General features: G+C 33.7%; 1 protein-coding gene across 5 annotated transcripts in view; it reads left to right on the forward strand.

Annotated features, from left to right (window-relative positions):
- The window catches only part of LOC100644630, a 76,255-nt gene that overhangs the window by 27,041 nt on the left and 32,053 nt on the right, over positions 1-17,161 (forward strand). For 3 of the 5 annotated variants that reach the window (XM_003393306.4, XM_048409254.1, XM_048409225.1), the window contains one exon: positions 9,590-9,670. The exons of the other annotated variants lie outside the window; for them this stretch is intronic. In XM_003393306.4, the coding sequence (XP_003393354.2) occupies positions 9,625-9,670 (46 nt within the window). In that variant the 5' untranslated portion in view covers positions 9,590-9,624. The remainder of the gene's footprint in view (positions 1-9,589; positions 9,671-17,161) is intronic. 5 annotated transcript variants of the gene reach the window in all.

The following is a 17,161-nucleotide window of genomic DNA, read 5'->3' on the forward strand; positions in this document are numbered from 1 at the left end:
GAAGAATTGATATTGTGCTTTAAATCTTACAACAGAAAATTTGTCGAACGAATAGAATTGGAAATTTAGAAAGGAGAACCACTGAACGTATCCTCGATTGCACAGGATCTCCTTCGGTGGATGTACCACGCGTGAACAATTACTGAAATGCGAAAGACAACGTCCTGTGTAGACATGAATGCATTCGAGGACGCGCATTCGCGTTTCCTTCGAGCAGACAAGAAAAGAAGTTTCTTAGATGGCAGAATGAGTATGTGCCAATGACTTGTAAGATAATTACATCAATTATGTGGATGGAGATAGAGAAGAACCGAACGAAACGGAGTTTCACTTTGATTTCGTACGGTTGATTAAACAAATTCGACCTATTTCCGCGCCATTATTCGCACGCTTACTTAATTGCTCAATGTACAATTTGCAGTCTTCCTAGTTTTGCAATGAGGGCAAATACAAGAAAATGGTCGATTGTCTTAAACTTACTCCTAAAATAATTCTCCTTTTTAATGTAATTCCATTTTGTTGCTTTAGATACAATTAAAGGAGATGGCTAATTTAATTAAAAAAAATATACATATATAACTTTGTGAAGATTCTCCTTCATTTTATACAAAATCAAGTTAATTAAATACATGTACCGATTAATAGTAACAATATCTGAAGATAAATAATAATTTCAAAAGAATATACATATAAATCTTTGAAACAATCTCTGGAATTTTATAAAAATATGGATAATTAGTCCATGATTAGTAGTAGCAAAAACTAAAGTTCAACAATAATCTCCCTAATTTTATAAACATTTGGATTAGTTAAGCACACTGATCATCGATTACAAATTAGTTTACTAAAGATTCTACCGTGAATGAAGCAGTTTGAGAAATAATCTAATTCGTTTGAAGAATTTGTATGAATTTAACAAGAACAATTTAATTTATGAAACAACGTTATCTTTTTGTGCTGAACTATTTCTAATTGGACGAAAAATTTCGAGTTGTAAAAGACAATTAGACATAAATTGTTTCTCCGATCCAATTATGAGCTCGCGCGATTACATCGCGCTTCACTAAATAACATCGGCGTTTAATAACAGACTCCAAGCACCTGAAACCCTTCCGTAATGTCAGCGTTATTACAACATCCCTGGCACAAAATTATTATCGATAGCCAACAATGGTTGGTGCAATTAGAAGCGAACACGGGTTTAGCTGGCGAACAGAATGCTACCATTTACGATCAGAATGTTAATCTATGGCTGTGTAGCCTGACGGAAATTTTCATTGAATACAAAGTGGCCTGTTCGCAGAAAAATATAGTCGTAACCGAGAGATAATCAAGGAAATAGAAGAATTCGTAGCTTTAATGCGATAATCGATGTGGTCCAGTGAGCGTAAACGAATGTTTGTGAATGTTGATCTTAGTTTCGTGGTTGACCAATTGCCATGCTTGAGGTATATTTTCGAAGTTCTTACAATTCTAATTTGATTTCGATCTTTTTTTTCTCGTATTGTTATTAAAGGGACTAGAAATGCGTAGATGCGAAGTATCCGAGTTATGCATAGATAAAGAATGTTAGATAGCAACGTATATAGTTTGATATTGGTTAGACCTTATTGATTGCAATTAGGTGTCAAATTGTTGTTCTATAAAATTAATTGAAATCTAATTTTAACGCAATCGGTAGCTGTATAGTGCGACATAACTTATAGTTATTAGATCGGTGACAATCAAACAGTGCCTTTGGCGTTTCGTGTTTTCTTATACGAACAGGTTTCGTATGAAATCGTTATATAGCGTACAATGATGCAAAAATTTCTTTGGGTCTCGTTTTATTTTTTAATTTGAAATATTTTCCTAGAGCAGGGGACTTCTGTTTATTGTAATAAATCTAAAATGGAAACATAAAATTTCTTAAGAGAAGGATTAAATGTATTGAAAGATTTTGATTAGATAATTTCTGAAAGATAAAGCAGAGAACTTTTTTTAATTAGTTAATTAGTTAATTAGTGTATGTAATATCTTCTCCCATAAATTTTATGCCTTTATATAAGTAAGTTAAATATCACAAGTATGTTACAGCAATAAATTTAATATCATTGAACTGCTTATCACTGTTATCATAAAACAAATAGATATAATTAGAAAAGTTAATATATCGACGTTCTATGAATATGTTTATAATTTGAGTCAGTAGAATATCGTACATTCAATGGGGTAATAAAAGGAGAAAGCACAATCAGCGCTACTTTGATTAATCATGCAATCGAATAAATTCGTTTAATTTATATATTTGGATATACTTGGAATTTCAACATTACGGAATAACAGTTGCACTCGCGGTTCTAACATATTCCTGTTTCTGAAATGTATCGTAGTGTCATTATTGATCGCCCATTCGCTGTGACTGATTTGCGACTGTACCACTTTACAGCTCGATCATGATTCCAGTGAAAGCTGATTTTTCGAATAAATAGTTACAGTGCAGTTCGAGTGTTCAATTTTAAGAAACGAGCTAGGCTTTTGTATAACTGCGGTTAAAATTGTGATTAATAGTGCTATTGGCGTGTTCCTTTTATGGTAAGTTGTTACTTACAAAATATAGACCAGTTAATTTGCAGACCAGGTAACTTTTATTTAAATGGTTTTCAAAAGTAAAGCTGCGTGCAGAGAATATCGTATACATGACTTTATCTTATTTCTATTCATTATCTATTATATTATATACATCTTAAAATACAATTCGAAAAATCAATAAAGTGAGTCCTATTTTCTTCGAATACTAAACCAAACTACTAAATACATAGAAAGCTACTCTTAGGTTATCGTAAATGTAAAACGACTGATCTAGACAGAATTACACTTATGATTTATTTTGCAATAAAGAAGTTTATTATTAATTAGATTACTGTAAGATTAAGGTAACTAATTTAGACAGAATTTCAACTAATGCATACATAAGCACACAACACTATTATTTCATAATTTTATAATCATCCGTCAAATTACGCAACGTGATTACGTTATGCTTTCATACATCATTTCTGCAAACCATTGACATTGAAGAAAACTCGTATGCACGTTAAACGCATCTTTTCACGTGCTGCTAGAAATGGAAATCCAGAAAGTAATAATTGCTCTTCTTCGATCTCGTGGAGCGAGTTAACGACGTGAACGTCGAAGAAGATATCCGCACGTCGCTTGATCTCTCAATCGTGATCGCATTTTCTCACCAATTGACTGACAACTGTATAATTACCGGCTTGGAAGCTCACGATATACATTATACTCGTTCGCGCGATATCACGGGTTGCGGACGTGTAATGAAGCCGCTCGTCCATCTTCGCCGATTTAACGATCTGACCGTGCTCGAATCCAAAGTCACGTTTCACGCGTAAACTTACGACTTGTCACGCTCATAAACGTCAGAATGCCGCTTCTAAAAAGTATTATTCTGCCGCTAAGAGAGCAGTAACTCTTTGGTGATATACTTTACTGCATGCAATTAATACACTCTTCACGGTGTTCAAATTACTCGGCTGTTATTGCAATTATCGAGCTTCCGAACAAAATAATGAACCTAAAGAACTAAATACGATCTGTAACTCTGACTTTCTACGTATTTTTTTCTTTCGTGTATAAGATGATTTATTTGTTCCGCTATAAATGGCGAGCAGTTCAATAGAAAGGAGAATTGCGAAAGAAAGACTAGAAATCAATTTTTTTACATAGAAAAGAGAATTCGAAGTAGAAGTTTAATGAACGTAGGTTTAGAATAAGCAATTATCTTGGCTTAAAAAATAATTTATGCACGAACTTTCAGTGTTTGGAAATAACTTCCAGATTAGCAACACCGATCAATTAAAACGCATTACTATACGGAAATATGAATGATAATTCTTACTATATGTATTAATCGATAACTTAATACCATACCTGAAGTTGTGTTATACATTTTATGAAATACTAATTTTATATAATTGTAGGAATATCAAACTAGTAACTACAATTAAGTAGTTTGTGCTGAATCATTAAATCCCTGTAAGTATTATTTATAAGATTATTAAGAGAAATATCCAGTGCGTTTTGCTGCAGTATCTATACTTACGAGAAATAATCCTTAATTTATAAAATACCATAGGTTATCTAATGAGAACATATACGATTGGTTAAGACACTTATACATATATATGTAACGAAGCTTAATAGATTCTAAATTAACCTTTTTGAACGAACAAAAAGAGAAATGTTTGTCCTACTATCCTTCATTACTTTCTCTGCGATATAAATCAGAAAAATGCTTAGAAACTCGGTCACTAATCAGTTATTTTCAAGCTTATTACGTTTAATCGATACAATTTTCTCTGTTTCAAATCTTTATTACAATTTCAAGTTAATAAACTGCAGAGAATGTTACAGATAACATCGGAATAACGCAGTTCCGATCTCTTATGAAAGTTAATATAATTATCAAGCATCATTACCAAGCGATTCTTCCTCGCTAATAATAAACTGTTGAAATCGAAAAAGCGTTGTACAATTCTCCGTGTTTTTCTGCCAATTCGCGAACGGATGAATGTCGTCATGTAAGGAAGCAATCGGAAAATCTCAGTGTTTAATCGTATTGCGATTCTGCGTCAGCCGTATACAAAACTTAGTAATTCGCAACGATTGCAAAATGAAGCAGATACGACCGCAAAATTATTACGAAAACTATATTTTGGGATTTACAAAACGTTTCACACGGTTCATCCCGTGTTGCAACTAGTAATTAATTTTTGATAAAAATCGATTTTTATTTTACATGATACCTAATTATACATTACTTTCATATATTGGCTTGTTTAAAAAATTTGTTATGTCTTTACTATAGATTTCTATAAAATTATGAAATATTCGAACAAATCCTTGGTCTCAGTTGAATACTAAAGAGGATTAAGAGGATACATGGCAGAAATATTTAGAATGAAATATTCTTAAGATACTAAATGTAGGCGATTCTAGTTGTCTAGCCACTAGCATGAAGAATTGCACACATCAAAATTTACAAGATTTCGTCATTAGAAAGCGATTCTTTTAGGAAACAGGAAGAGTTTTTTATGTCTCACGGATGAACGACGATGGTTCTTTCCCAGATTATCGAATAATCGATCGAAACACAGTGCTCGTAGTGAAATTTATTTTACGAGCATGCATACCGATCGATTAATGCTTTTTGGTAGTCACAGGATTGTCGATAAAGTTAATTAATGTATAGAGACTGTTTCTACGTATCACACGTTCCTTGAATACACCTTTGAGTAGAATCATAAAATTATGCAAATGTTAACGCGCATCCTTTTTGATCTTACGACCGACATAATTTTTCACGATAAGATTACGTCATGTCTGATGCCGTTCGTTGAAACTTGTGATGCCATAATTACGATACTTTGAGCATGCGAGCTCGGCGCTCGCGTCTAATTAATATCAATCTTGAACAAGTTTAGTTCGTATCGAAATCGAAATATAATTAAGCTGCATCTGTCTCAAACGAGCCTCTATCGCCTATTGGCAACGATCCATGCTCAAGCCACTATACGTGCATCGATGATCAATAAATTACGAAAGGCACGACGTCGCATCGTTTCGTACGCGCTGAAAACTAGTTTTGCATGCGATAAGCTACTCGCGTTGCGGCTCGATTACCGAGAAACCAGCGGAACATCCAACCTGAGCTTACGTGTAGCATGATAGTGCGCGCGTTACAGCTTTTATGCTCACGTGTTAGATTTATTCATTTTACGAAAAGGACAACAAATTGAATAGATTCTGATCCACGTTTAAAGGAACTAAATTATTCGTGATACAATATGTGACTTTTATCAACCGGTGTCTACGATTACATACACAATAAGAACTCTTTATTTTAAACGTTTTAATTTCTGAATATTGTAACATATAAAAGAAGTAAACGTACGCGTTGTCGGAATTTTGAATTTTCTTGCGGATGACGCTTGGATAAATGGATACACGTTATAGAAAAATCGATTTCCGCCACCAGGGACCCGACTTCAATTCTGTGTGCCGCACTGAATGTTTTAATACATAAAACTTTACAAGTCACTGCACTTAGGCATTTTCGCTTTTTAACGTATTTAATGAAGTATACTGCAAAATGGTAAAAAGAAAGTTAGTGAAAGGCGTATTCTATGAGATTGAAAGTGATGGTGCATTTCATCTAATTCTGTGAACATTTTCTATAATTATGTTATTAATATTTATTCAATGAAAATAAATTCCAACCAGCCCATCCATATCTGAGCCCATACGATAATGGTAAAATAATGGTAAAATTCAAATTAGAAAGGACAGTAGAGAACAAAGTATTAAGCAGTGGTAAACCTACGATAGGAAAGGAAATCACGGAGAATAGCGGAGAAACAACCGAGTAACGAAGATACGCAACGATGCGTCGATAAAGAAATTTTCCCGTACGAATAACGCAGAACGTTTCCGCAATTAAATCGTTGGAGAATCCGGTTCTTCGAATACTTTCTACTAATAAAGATTCTGTTCCCATCTACTATGTAACTAGTAGGTATACACCTAGTGATGTCTATTTGCCGAATAATGAAGTATAGTCGAACGCAAGCTGAATTATTATTGTCTCAAGTGGCAACCATGACCTGCCGTACTGGTAACGCGACGTGCAATAAACAGGAGATAAAGTCCCTGTTCACGGATCGCTATCGATGGCTGTTCATACGGAGGTCGTATGCATACACAACGTTTCGTAATTAAAGATGCATGCGACGATGTATTTTATTTCATTATTTCCGTTGAATCAGATTTTGCGATACGATCTCTCAGTGTTTAAGACAGTGAGCTGTTGAACGAAGGAAAAGAGGAGAATGACACGATGCTTCTTTACGACTTCGTTTAGTTTTATACTTAGTGCACTGCTGATTGCAGCTTTGCCGATCGTAAAGATTTATAGAAGTATAATTTTGGGTTTATGCTCGGTATTGCAGCGAACTATAAATGGTATTAAAGATATTTCTTTGCGTAAATAATCGTCTTTTTATTTGATTCGTCTTTGTTAGTTGTTATACTACGGAAAGTAAATGTGCATTCAGATAATGAGTTTTCTCAATTATTAATAGAAATAATAGCAATTAGAATTAACGATTGTCGATACCTAACTATAAACTTAAGAATTCTGGGATTCGTTTCCTTTGTTAAAAGATCATAAATATTTTATAGCTTATTCTTTGTTGAATTTATAAACGCAAATAAAAACATGGAAGCTAAACAGGGACTTGTTTCATCCTGTAAACAATAATTAAAATACTTTACTTTGAATATTTCTGCATCTTTTCCGTATTCCCTATATGTTTAATACCAGATTTAATACTAGTTAAGATTATAAAATTCGTGAAAGTTATTTCTCCTGAAAACTATAATTATTTCAAACATACAGTTGATTTTTATTAAAATAGAAGCATAATTATCTATCATAATATATATTTACTTACATTATACAATTACCTTTAGAATTATAATTATGATTACGTATGTGTAGCATATTACAAATTGGCAATTCTAGTGGTAATTAAAAATCCTATAAACTGCTCAGTATTGAAATCAATTATCTTCTCTTAAGACTTATTGCTATCCAAATAACTATTAAAATTTAATTGTAGAACGCAAATACAATGATGCAATTAACGAACTTGTTAGATTTATTCAGATCGTTACAGGCGGATGGATGATCACTACTCTTCGATGCGCTCGTAACTACGTTCTCTACACGATTATTGCATTAACGTTGCATAGGATACATGCTGAGTTGAACTCGTGGGTGGCCCCGTTATTCTAAATAATTGTTTAGCAACTAAATAAACCTTCGCAGTGTTCTTAGTTACAGAAGCGTTACGCAAACCAGTAAGTGCCACATTGTTTCCTAACAGATAACCTTTAACAGAACAGTGAACGCTATCATCCTAAATTTATTTATAATTCAAGTGTCACTATTGTGTTATATTAATGCATAAATCCAGACAGTTGATTAGATTAGATTAGAAACAGACAAATTATTCAAATATACAAATAATTCAAGAGCCAGACTGAGCAATTAATTAATCCTTTGGTCTTTGCAGAAATAAGGATTTTTATGGGGGTCTTAAACAAAAAATTAAGAAACTTATTTTCGTCGAAAAATCCCAACTTGCTAATTTCTTTTCATTTTCCTAAATAAATTTCACCCATTCTTAATCCTATACCAGTAATTTTCTTTATATACATATTTATCGCACGCGTTTTTAACATCAAAGAACGTCCCAAATCTTAAATTCAATCCAAATCGAGGAATTGAGATCTCTTCTAACTAAAAGAACGAATAAACTACCGATGCTCAAAGTAGAAGTAAACGAACTCATTGATTACATACAACGCGTAGACTACAATTCGATGCTGAGCGTGGTAAAATTATGTTTGCATCGAAGGCGATCAGTGCACGCCACCCAGCAACATTGCGACACGAACACCGTCACGAACACCGTCACGATCTGTTCCGATAAGTTGGTTTCGTGGCGCGGAAGAGTGTTGCTGCCCACTGCAGCCGAGTTGCATACAATTTCTGGCTATAACATTTCTTTAACAACGGTTGTTTGACTAAAAAAAAAATCGTCATTTTTATCATACTTTTGTAAACTTTGCAAAATATATGCTTATACTAAATATTTTACGATCCCTGCATATATTTTCAAATTTGTTTCGAACTTTACCATTATAATCGAGTCTGATAATAATGCTGATCAAATTATAAGATCTTTCATATATAACATATTCATAAAAGTTTTCTACAAGTTTTCGAATATTTTTTCGAACCAGCGTATTTGGCTCATGGCTGTACCACATGAATAAATATAGTAACACTAATAGTTAAGCGTCAGATGATATTAACCTGCACGATACTCGATGACTTTCTTATAGTCAGGCAGCCGTTTTAAAAAACTACAGCGCCCTGAGCCACGCTATCGATCGCAGGTTCGCCGTGTTTCGTGGTAACGACCGTGGAAACGTTCCACTCCGACATTGCTACTTGTATATGCAAATCGTGGTTGGCCGGTTCGACAAATCTGCACGGTGAAACGAACCGGTGGAACGCGTGGGGTATAATAGAACCACCTGTCCGTCTCCGTGGGCCCTGCCAGTCGGAAAAGGGGCCCGAGTTTCGCGCCGACAGCCAAGTCGATGGTTTATGAGAACAGTTTAAAAGGAATCGGGTCAAAATATCCTTTCGGCTCCGAGTTAACTACGTAAGGAAACATTCCTCCTCGATTAGTGTCTTCGATTAACCAACACAGCCTTTTTCGTTGAATTAAGTTTTTTCTTATCGCGGCTGAAAGTTCAAAAAGGAAGTCGTTACCTGACTGTTTTTATAAATTTCAAGACCATAGTCTTCCGAATGTTAAACAAATTTTACTTTCTTATATTTTTTGTTCTTCCTTAAATTTGCAGTTATTCATTGTTTGTATATTATATTATATTGATTTTGTACCGTTGTATTAATTTTTAGATTTATAAAGGAATGTTTTACTGTTTGTTACAGGTAAGAGTGCACAATACATTCTCAGCTAAAGATGGATGTACATATTTCGAAGTTCAGATGTGTATGGCTGGCTAAAGGAAGGTAAATTTTATTAATAAACATCATATAAGTTATAGATATTTTTAGTTGGATATATTTAGTTTCATAGGTAGATATTTAAAGGTAGGTAATTATCTCGGATCTTAAAGGCTGCTGTTTTACAGAAAAATAATTTAGATTTCTGTGTCTGCTAAGTACAATTAATCATTTGTTAACGACGATCATATTTGACATTTTTATAACTAAAGGCTGAGAAAGCCTGTCTTTTGTAATACAGTTGTTAATTACAACTGAGAAATTAGTTAACAACGCATCCAAGATAGGAAAGTTTATTAACATCATTAGTGTGCAATCTGTCTCCTTTTCTCTTAAGAAATTTATATTACTCAATCCTCTCGCCGAATTAAGAGCCATCGATAAACATTTGACACACAATATATACGATGTCAGCGAAGAAAAAGATCTTTGCAACAAATGAGCGATGGTCCCTGATTTCTAAATAGCTACTGTAAAGACTTTTATGACCTTATTCTTGTGTCTACGCAGACTATGAATTACACGGCACTTCGTAGCTGTCGCGTTTGTTCTTTAAAGCTTCGACAAGCGTGCAGAAACGAGAATAGTCGTAGCTACTTTCGAGACATACTTCTGAGTTTAAATGTTCGTTCGTAATCATTACGTATGGTTGGAACTTTGATAGACAGTGATAATGCGCTTTAACGCGTGTCGTGAAATCCTTTTGACGTTAAAAGTGGACGGTAGGATTCGAAAATGCGTCGATATCGCGCGCGGACGAAGGTAATTGATGGTAATGGATTTAAATACGTTGTAACTAGATTCGAAATCTCCATAAGCATTTTGTAAAAAAGATTTTTATATCTTATCTTTATATTGTATATTAAAATGTAAATCTTAATTTAAATGATTTTGGTCAGGAATACCCGCTATAAATGATTAAGATTTTTTTATTTACTGGTAATCATTATCGAAGACAAAAATTAATTGACAATAATTATTGACTATGAAAATATTCTTTTTTTCTTTACGAATAACCATTATCGACGACGGAATTCTTTTTCAATTACTGATAACCATTATTAGCGGAGAAAATATGTTTTTATTACCTGTAAGCATGATCAGTAATGGAATCTTTTTTGGCTAGCAATGATCATTATTAATAACAGATATGGTTTCGATTAATTATAATCGTTACTACCAGCAAAAAAAAATTTGGTTATCGGTAACCATTGCCGACAACGAAAATATTATTTGGTTATTAATTAACATTAATGAACGAATCGTTACATTTTACGAATAATATTCCAATTCCATGAAACAAATCTGATTCTGAGATATATTTGATTCGAACTTATAAATACATATTGAACTTGATCCTATCGCTACTAATTGGACAGTCGGTGAATGCGTAATACGGATTTCGAGCGTGATCCTCGTCGGATCGCGCGCTCGAGGCGAGCGGTCGAGTGAATCGTTTGAAAAATGTTTACGCAATTTCTGACCGATTACCAACAGCAACGAAGCGCGTTACATGCGACTATCTACTCCAGAATTCCATTTCAATTTGGTTTAATGCAATTAAGCGCGTGCATACGCACATCGCGCTCTTTTTACATGTTATACGTCGATCTTATAATATTGCTTGTGATCCGAGCAACTGGTGGCTGTTTACGGACTCATCCGTGGGATAATACACGTGCAGCCGTGCTTACACGTGAATTTGTGCTTTACGAGTGCTCGGCTCGTTGGATAACGTAAAGAGAAGTCGACGAGCTAATCAGAGTATGACGCTCGCGCGAAGCTATCAGTCCGTGTTCTGTAAAAACTGTAAAGCTCGGACGTTGATCTCGATTTATGCCGTTATTCGTCGACTCGTATCGCGTTGCGATACTTGAGCGCAACGATCACGGTTTAATTAATGGATTAGTGGAAACTGGCTTTCGATTAAATTGTTTCCAACATGTACTTCCTTTGTGTTTTGTTATATTGGTATTGTAATAGATGTCTTGATTAATCTGATATTTATTGCGCTACGATATTTCTTTATAACAAGTTCATTGACATGAATATTAATGGAAACTGCCTTTCAGTGAATTTTCTATTACTGTTCCTCGAATTTCTCGGTTCAGTGAAATTGTGATAAATATCTTGATTAATTTAATTATTAGCGATTCAATTAATTGTCGTTGTAATTAGTAACAAATTAATTAATATAGATATTAATGAAAAACGTCACGTGCACGAAAATACGAAAACGACCAAATTAAAAGCGTGCAACTTTTTTCTGCATCTAAACGTGTGGATATTACACGACCTATATTTCTTTCTCTACTTTAAATTATGGCAAATGTCTTGTTCATTGCGCTCTCGACGCATGTTTGCAGAAAACATATCACAATAATGATATTTGTGTAAGGAGAAATCGAGAGATTTAAATAAAACGATAAACGTTCATCAAGCTACATACGTGAATCCTTAACGCGCTGTTGAAGCATGATAAACAGTACGTTGTATTGCAAAATGTAGTCAATGTTTAAGTTAGAAAGTGCTCCTTCAGATGCATTCGAATGAACGTTAATGAAATTGCAAAGCAAGTCGCGATACTAACATTGTTGAAAAACGTGTTGCGAATGTGGTGCATATTTCTGCGCGTTAAAAACCAAAAATTCGCAAATATTTTGCAAAGTATCGACTGCGTGGAATACGATTTTTAATTTGTGAATAATTTTATTCAATTTAGGGATTTCTATAATTTTATTCGAAGTACGAATTATACAAAGCTTTACTTCTCTTCTTTCTTTAAATTTCTCCTGTATTAATATTTAATTTATTTTTATAGCGTCTTCCGCAACGTTGGATAATAAATCGCTAAAGAAGTAGTTACGTTTGTTTTATATGTCGCACGTTTCACAGTAAAAGGAGTTGATACGATCGTTAGACGATCGAGTAATTTAGATTTTTCCAATGACTGATTTAAGCGGAAGGTAAATTACTGATCGTGTAATTAGATGTCGCCTAGTGGACGCGCGAACATGTAAAATAGGAAGGACAGAAAGTAAACGAGAAGACATATGGAGCAAGGCTACTATATTGGAATCTGGTTCATGTTCCGTAACTAATCGATGATGTTTACAATTGCATGGATAATTGAAAATCTTGAGCTGCATGATATATGCATGAACATGAATTGATAGTATACAATCTAGATGATGTATTAGAGAGTCGAGGTCGGAAAATTATTATCATTTCTATAAAAATTTCATATGTTTGACAAATAATGATAACATTATTCAGAACGTAATAGTTCATATATTCAGTGGATATAAAATTTTCAAGTACTGTTATTTTAAATAACTTAGCTTTTATGTAACAATTTCATGATATGAGAATACTATGGTTGTCGTTATGCAAAATTGAATTTATTAAATATAATAATTGTTATAATTAATAAATATAATTATCATAATTAATAATTAACACATTTGAGAATATCACAATACCAGTTCAGATATTGTATTTTTTATTCATATGGAAGCAATTGTTACAAGCGTGTTATTATGAAAATAGTTCAATTTCATATTCTTTGAATTTGCATAATGACTGCACTTTCCCACAAAGGAATATTTCGATTTTACTATCGCGTGTAATGAGCTGTATGAACCTAAAGCAGGCGTAATAAAAATTAATGAAATTTCCGGTTTATCCAATGTCAACCGTAATACGCACGTGTTTCATAATGTGTATTATTATTGAGCAAGATTAATCATCTGTAGAAAAATAAATCGAAAAAGAGGAACAAATTCTTTCAAAGTAACATTTCGTTTTCGTAAAAATCGATTTTTAAATATATCAAGTACGCGTGTACTTGACTTCGACATGGATAAATTAAAATCAATAAATCAATACGTATTGATATCTATTAGAAACTATCTGAACGACAGATAGGAAATTGCATTGTTAATGAACTACACTCATAAACACAAGGAAGATCAGAAGAAAATACACAGCAAAGCTCATTAATCTATTACTTAAAAATTAAATGCAGACGTAATTGATAAACTTATTAAATCAATTATCTTGAAAACAAAGTCTTATTTAAAAAAATTGCATTCTTCATTTTTATTCATTTTTTTTATAGAGAGTCACACTTTATTTTGTAGTACTACATTTTACAGGATGCGCTACGTATACTTACGTATATATTACTGTATACTTACGTTCGTCAAATTTTCTTTACTTCACCTACCACAATCCAGCAATTTAATATAATTATGCGTAACAAGTGCGTACGGTAATAGAGGCGATCAAGTCATTTCGTTCACTGTATAACCATCTAACGTTTCTATCTTGCAATACTTACCTTGATTCATATGTAGATATTAATCTTTGGTGTGCAATAAATAACGTGTTATTGAAATTACACATGTAGTATAACTGTAATATAATATAACGAGCGTGGTGTAGAATAGTACCCGCCATACAAGTAAATCGTTTGAAAACTAGATTGTAGGTGTAACGAGAGAGTATTTCCATGTATGGAACAGGAAAACATGAATAACTATCAGTTTGTACCACTTGAAGAGATCAGTAGTAGCCTGTGCTCGCATGTTACTTTGATAGCTTTTTGTATTGTTCTGTATTGTGATAAAAATTTTGTATTAAAATATACGAAGGTTAGAAGGCTGTGGCACGCTAAAATATTGTTTTTCCTTTTACAAAGCAGCTTTAAAATTCAGCGTGTTGTTAATTAATTTTATATTATCAAAATTGTCCTGTGATTTAGTTATTAACTATATTTAAAAAATTTCCAATTATGTTATATTAAAGTTCTCCTACTTAATAAAGTGATATCCGTATTAAAAGATCCACAAGAAATGTACTTATTATGCTCTTCTTGTCTGGTCTTCATTCCTTTTTAGTCAGAAATTTATATTGAACCAAAGAGTCAACAGAAATGTACTCATTAGGTTTTCCCTTGTGATCTTTGTACGTTGAACGTTATTGGAATTTTCCTTGATCATAAAAAGTAACTCAACGTAAACGGCGAAGAACGTCCCAATAATACGTCTTCCTTAACAAGCTATTTGCAAAATGATTCTTAATTAAATGCCAGAAATACTTTCAGGCCGTTGCAATGGTTCCTTTCGCTTTTCCGGTTTTCTCTGTAGAGGTTCGTTTTGATCATAAAAGGAGAACGAACGCAACCAGCGAAGAATTTTCTAATAACAAGCCTTTCTCGATGATCTTTATTGTCGTAATAATCGTAGTTTTTCACGCGAAACATGTCTATGTTTAGGCTGAGTAATTTTACTGGAAATGTTTTCATTACTGAACTCCAAGTTTGTCATAATCGCTTCTAATACAGTTACCAATACACTGTCCGGAATAAATAATTAAGTATCATTCTATTGCCTTTTACATAGATGTACTTCAATCAATACTTAAAATTGACAATTCATTAATCAAACGTTTAATTAGACTAACGACCTCCTTTCATTAGGTTGATCAATGGTACACAGAAGCGGCGGAAATAGGTTAAGAAAGATTCCAATAGTGAACTTGTTACAGCGTTCAGGAATTAATTGAGCGAAAGTGAGCACTTATTTAAATAATAGAAATTTTCGAGATCTCGATGCCTCTTTGCTTTTGTCCCATCGATTCCCTAATTGTGCATACTTTCGAAAGACACAACACCTCGTAATTGCCACTAGGAGCAATTCCGAGAGGCAACCGAATGCCAGACTAACGAGCTTAACATGTGCCAATCGTGGGTGCGCTCGTGCGACATTCATTCGACGCACGTTTCAGCGTCTGCACTTTTGCAAAATCACTCACAACGTCTACGAAATCCCTCTCAGGCTAATTCTCAGTAGGTGCGCGCTTCTGTCCTTTCTCCGCCTCGCGCGGGCATGACTAACTTCGGCGTTAATCGCGTGAAATTTTGATTTCGACAACGTTACAGATAATTTTCGGATTATTTAACCAATTATCCAAGGTTTCACTTCTCGTTATTAGACTTTTTCTTTTTACTTTCTCATTTCCTAGGATATGTTATCAGCAACATTCTACGTAAATTTTGCGTTAAATCTGTTTCGAGCGTAGTTTCTCAGTTTGAAGCTATAGTGGTAGCTATATAAAACGAAAATTACATGTTCCAGCTTACTTTTTTCCATTTTTCTGATCATAGTTTTCAACAATTCATAGTTCGACATTTGCATTCTCTCTTACTAAATTATTTTTGCATGACAATGAACAATATAAAATCTCTCGCTCGAGATTTCTAGATTTCCAATGTTTGCTGAAGAAACTTATACAAATTTATGATCTACCTATTCTAAATGATAAGAATAAAAATCACAAAATAAATAAGCAATCATTGGGCTCAACTAATATTACAAACATGTTTGATAAAAGTTAATACTAAATAATATTAAAAAATTGGAACATATATTGGATATAGCTATGTACATGTATGTATGTATATAAGAGAGGTTCTGTTTCGCTGTTTACTTCTGTTTTAAATCTTTGCTGCTTGTCTCGCATGCAAATAGATAAGCCGATAGGAAACATGGCTAAAGCAGGTTGTGTGGACGCTTCTGTCGCGAGCTATAGGAAGAAAAAGGAGAAAAAGGAACTAGTAAAGGGGGTAGGAAAGACTGGCGGACGCCGAGGTTTCTACGGATGCCGGGTAAAGCGAGTTCCTCATATCTCGCACCTTTTAAGCGATCTGATCTGGTGAAGTAACGTCGCCGCTAGTGTCTCTTTCGCCGACCTCCTTGCACGGCTTATGTCAGGATCAGATGCACGTTCGCGAGCTCGACCAGACCGTTCGATCGGCCGACGAAAATGGCAGGTGAGACATTCTCCCGCTGGTCAAACCAAGTAAATAAGGACGCGTTATTTGTAACGGCTACTTTGTCTAGTATTGCTCACCTTTCCGAACGACACGTTCGGACAACACCGAAATGGAGAAGTCGCCTAACTGTTTCGGATGCTGTATTCTGCAATAGTAATTTATCATCTGTTTTCCACCTGTCGCTTATCAGCTTACTGCATTTCACTTCTCCAGGAAAGGATTATTTTTTATACGTATGAACTATCTATATAATTATTTGTGAAGTGATTTGTACATCTTAGTGGCGTTTTTAAATGTGTTTAAAAAATTACAATATACTATCGATCCTTAATATATATGCCTTTAATATTTGCCTATTGCCAAAAATAATATTTATATATATCGTCTAAATATGTTAGAAATAGTTAATCAGAATTAGAGCAATATGATGAAAGAAACAAGTATGCGTAATGATATTTCGACCTAAATAAAAGTACCTATATAAGACAACGTGGTATGGATGGGAAGTATCATTATCATTTATAAAAGTCATATATTATCTTATTATCGAAGAGTAGTAGAGTGAACGTTGTAGGACTAAAGATTTCGATAGCTTTTGATCGATGGCAATGTTCACGATCCGTTGAAATCCAATTAGGGTCGAACTTACAATGGTGGAT

The sequence above is a fragment of the Bombus terrestris genome, chromosome 1 (genome assembly GCF_910591885.1).
Source record: "Bombus terrestris chromosome 1, iyBomTerr1.2, whole genome shotgun sequence".
Classification (NCBI taxonomy): Eukaryota; Metazoa; Arthropoda; class Insecta; order Hymenoptera; family Apidae; genus Bombus; species Bombus terrestris.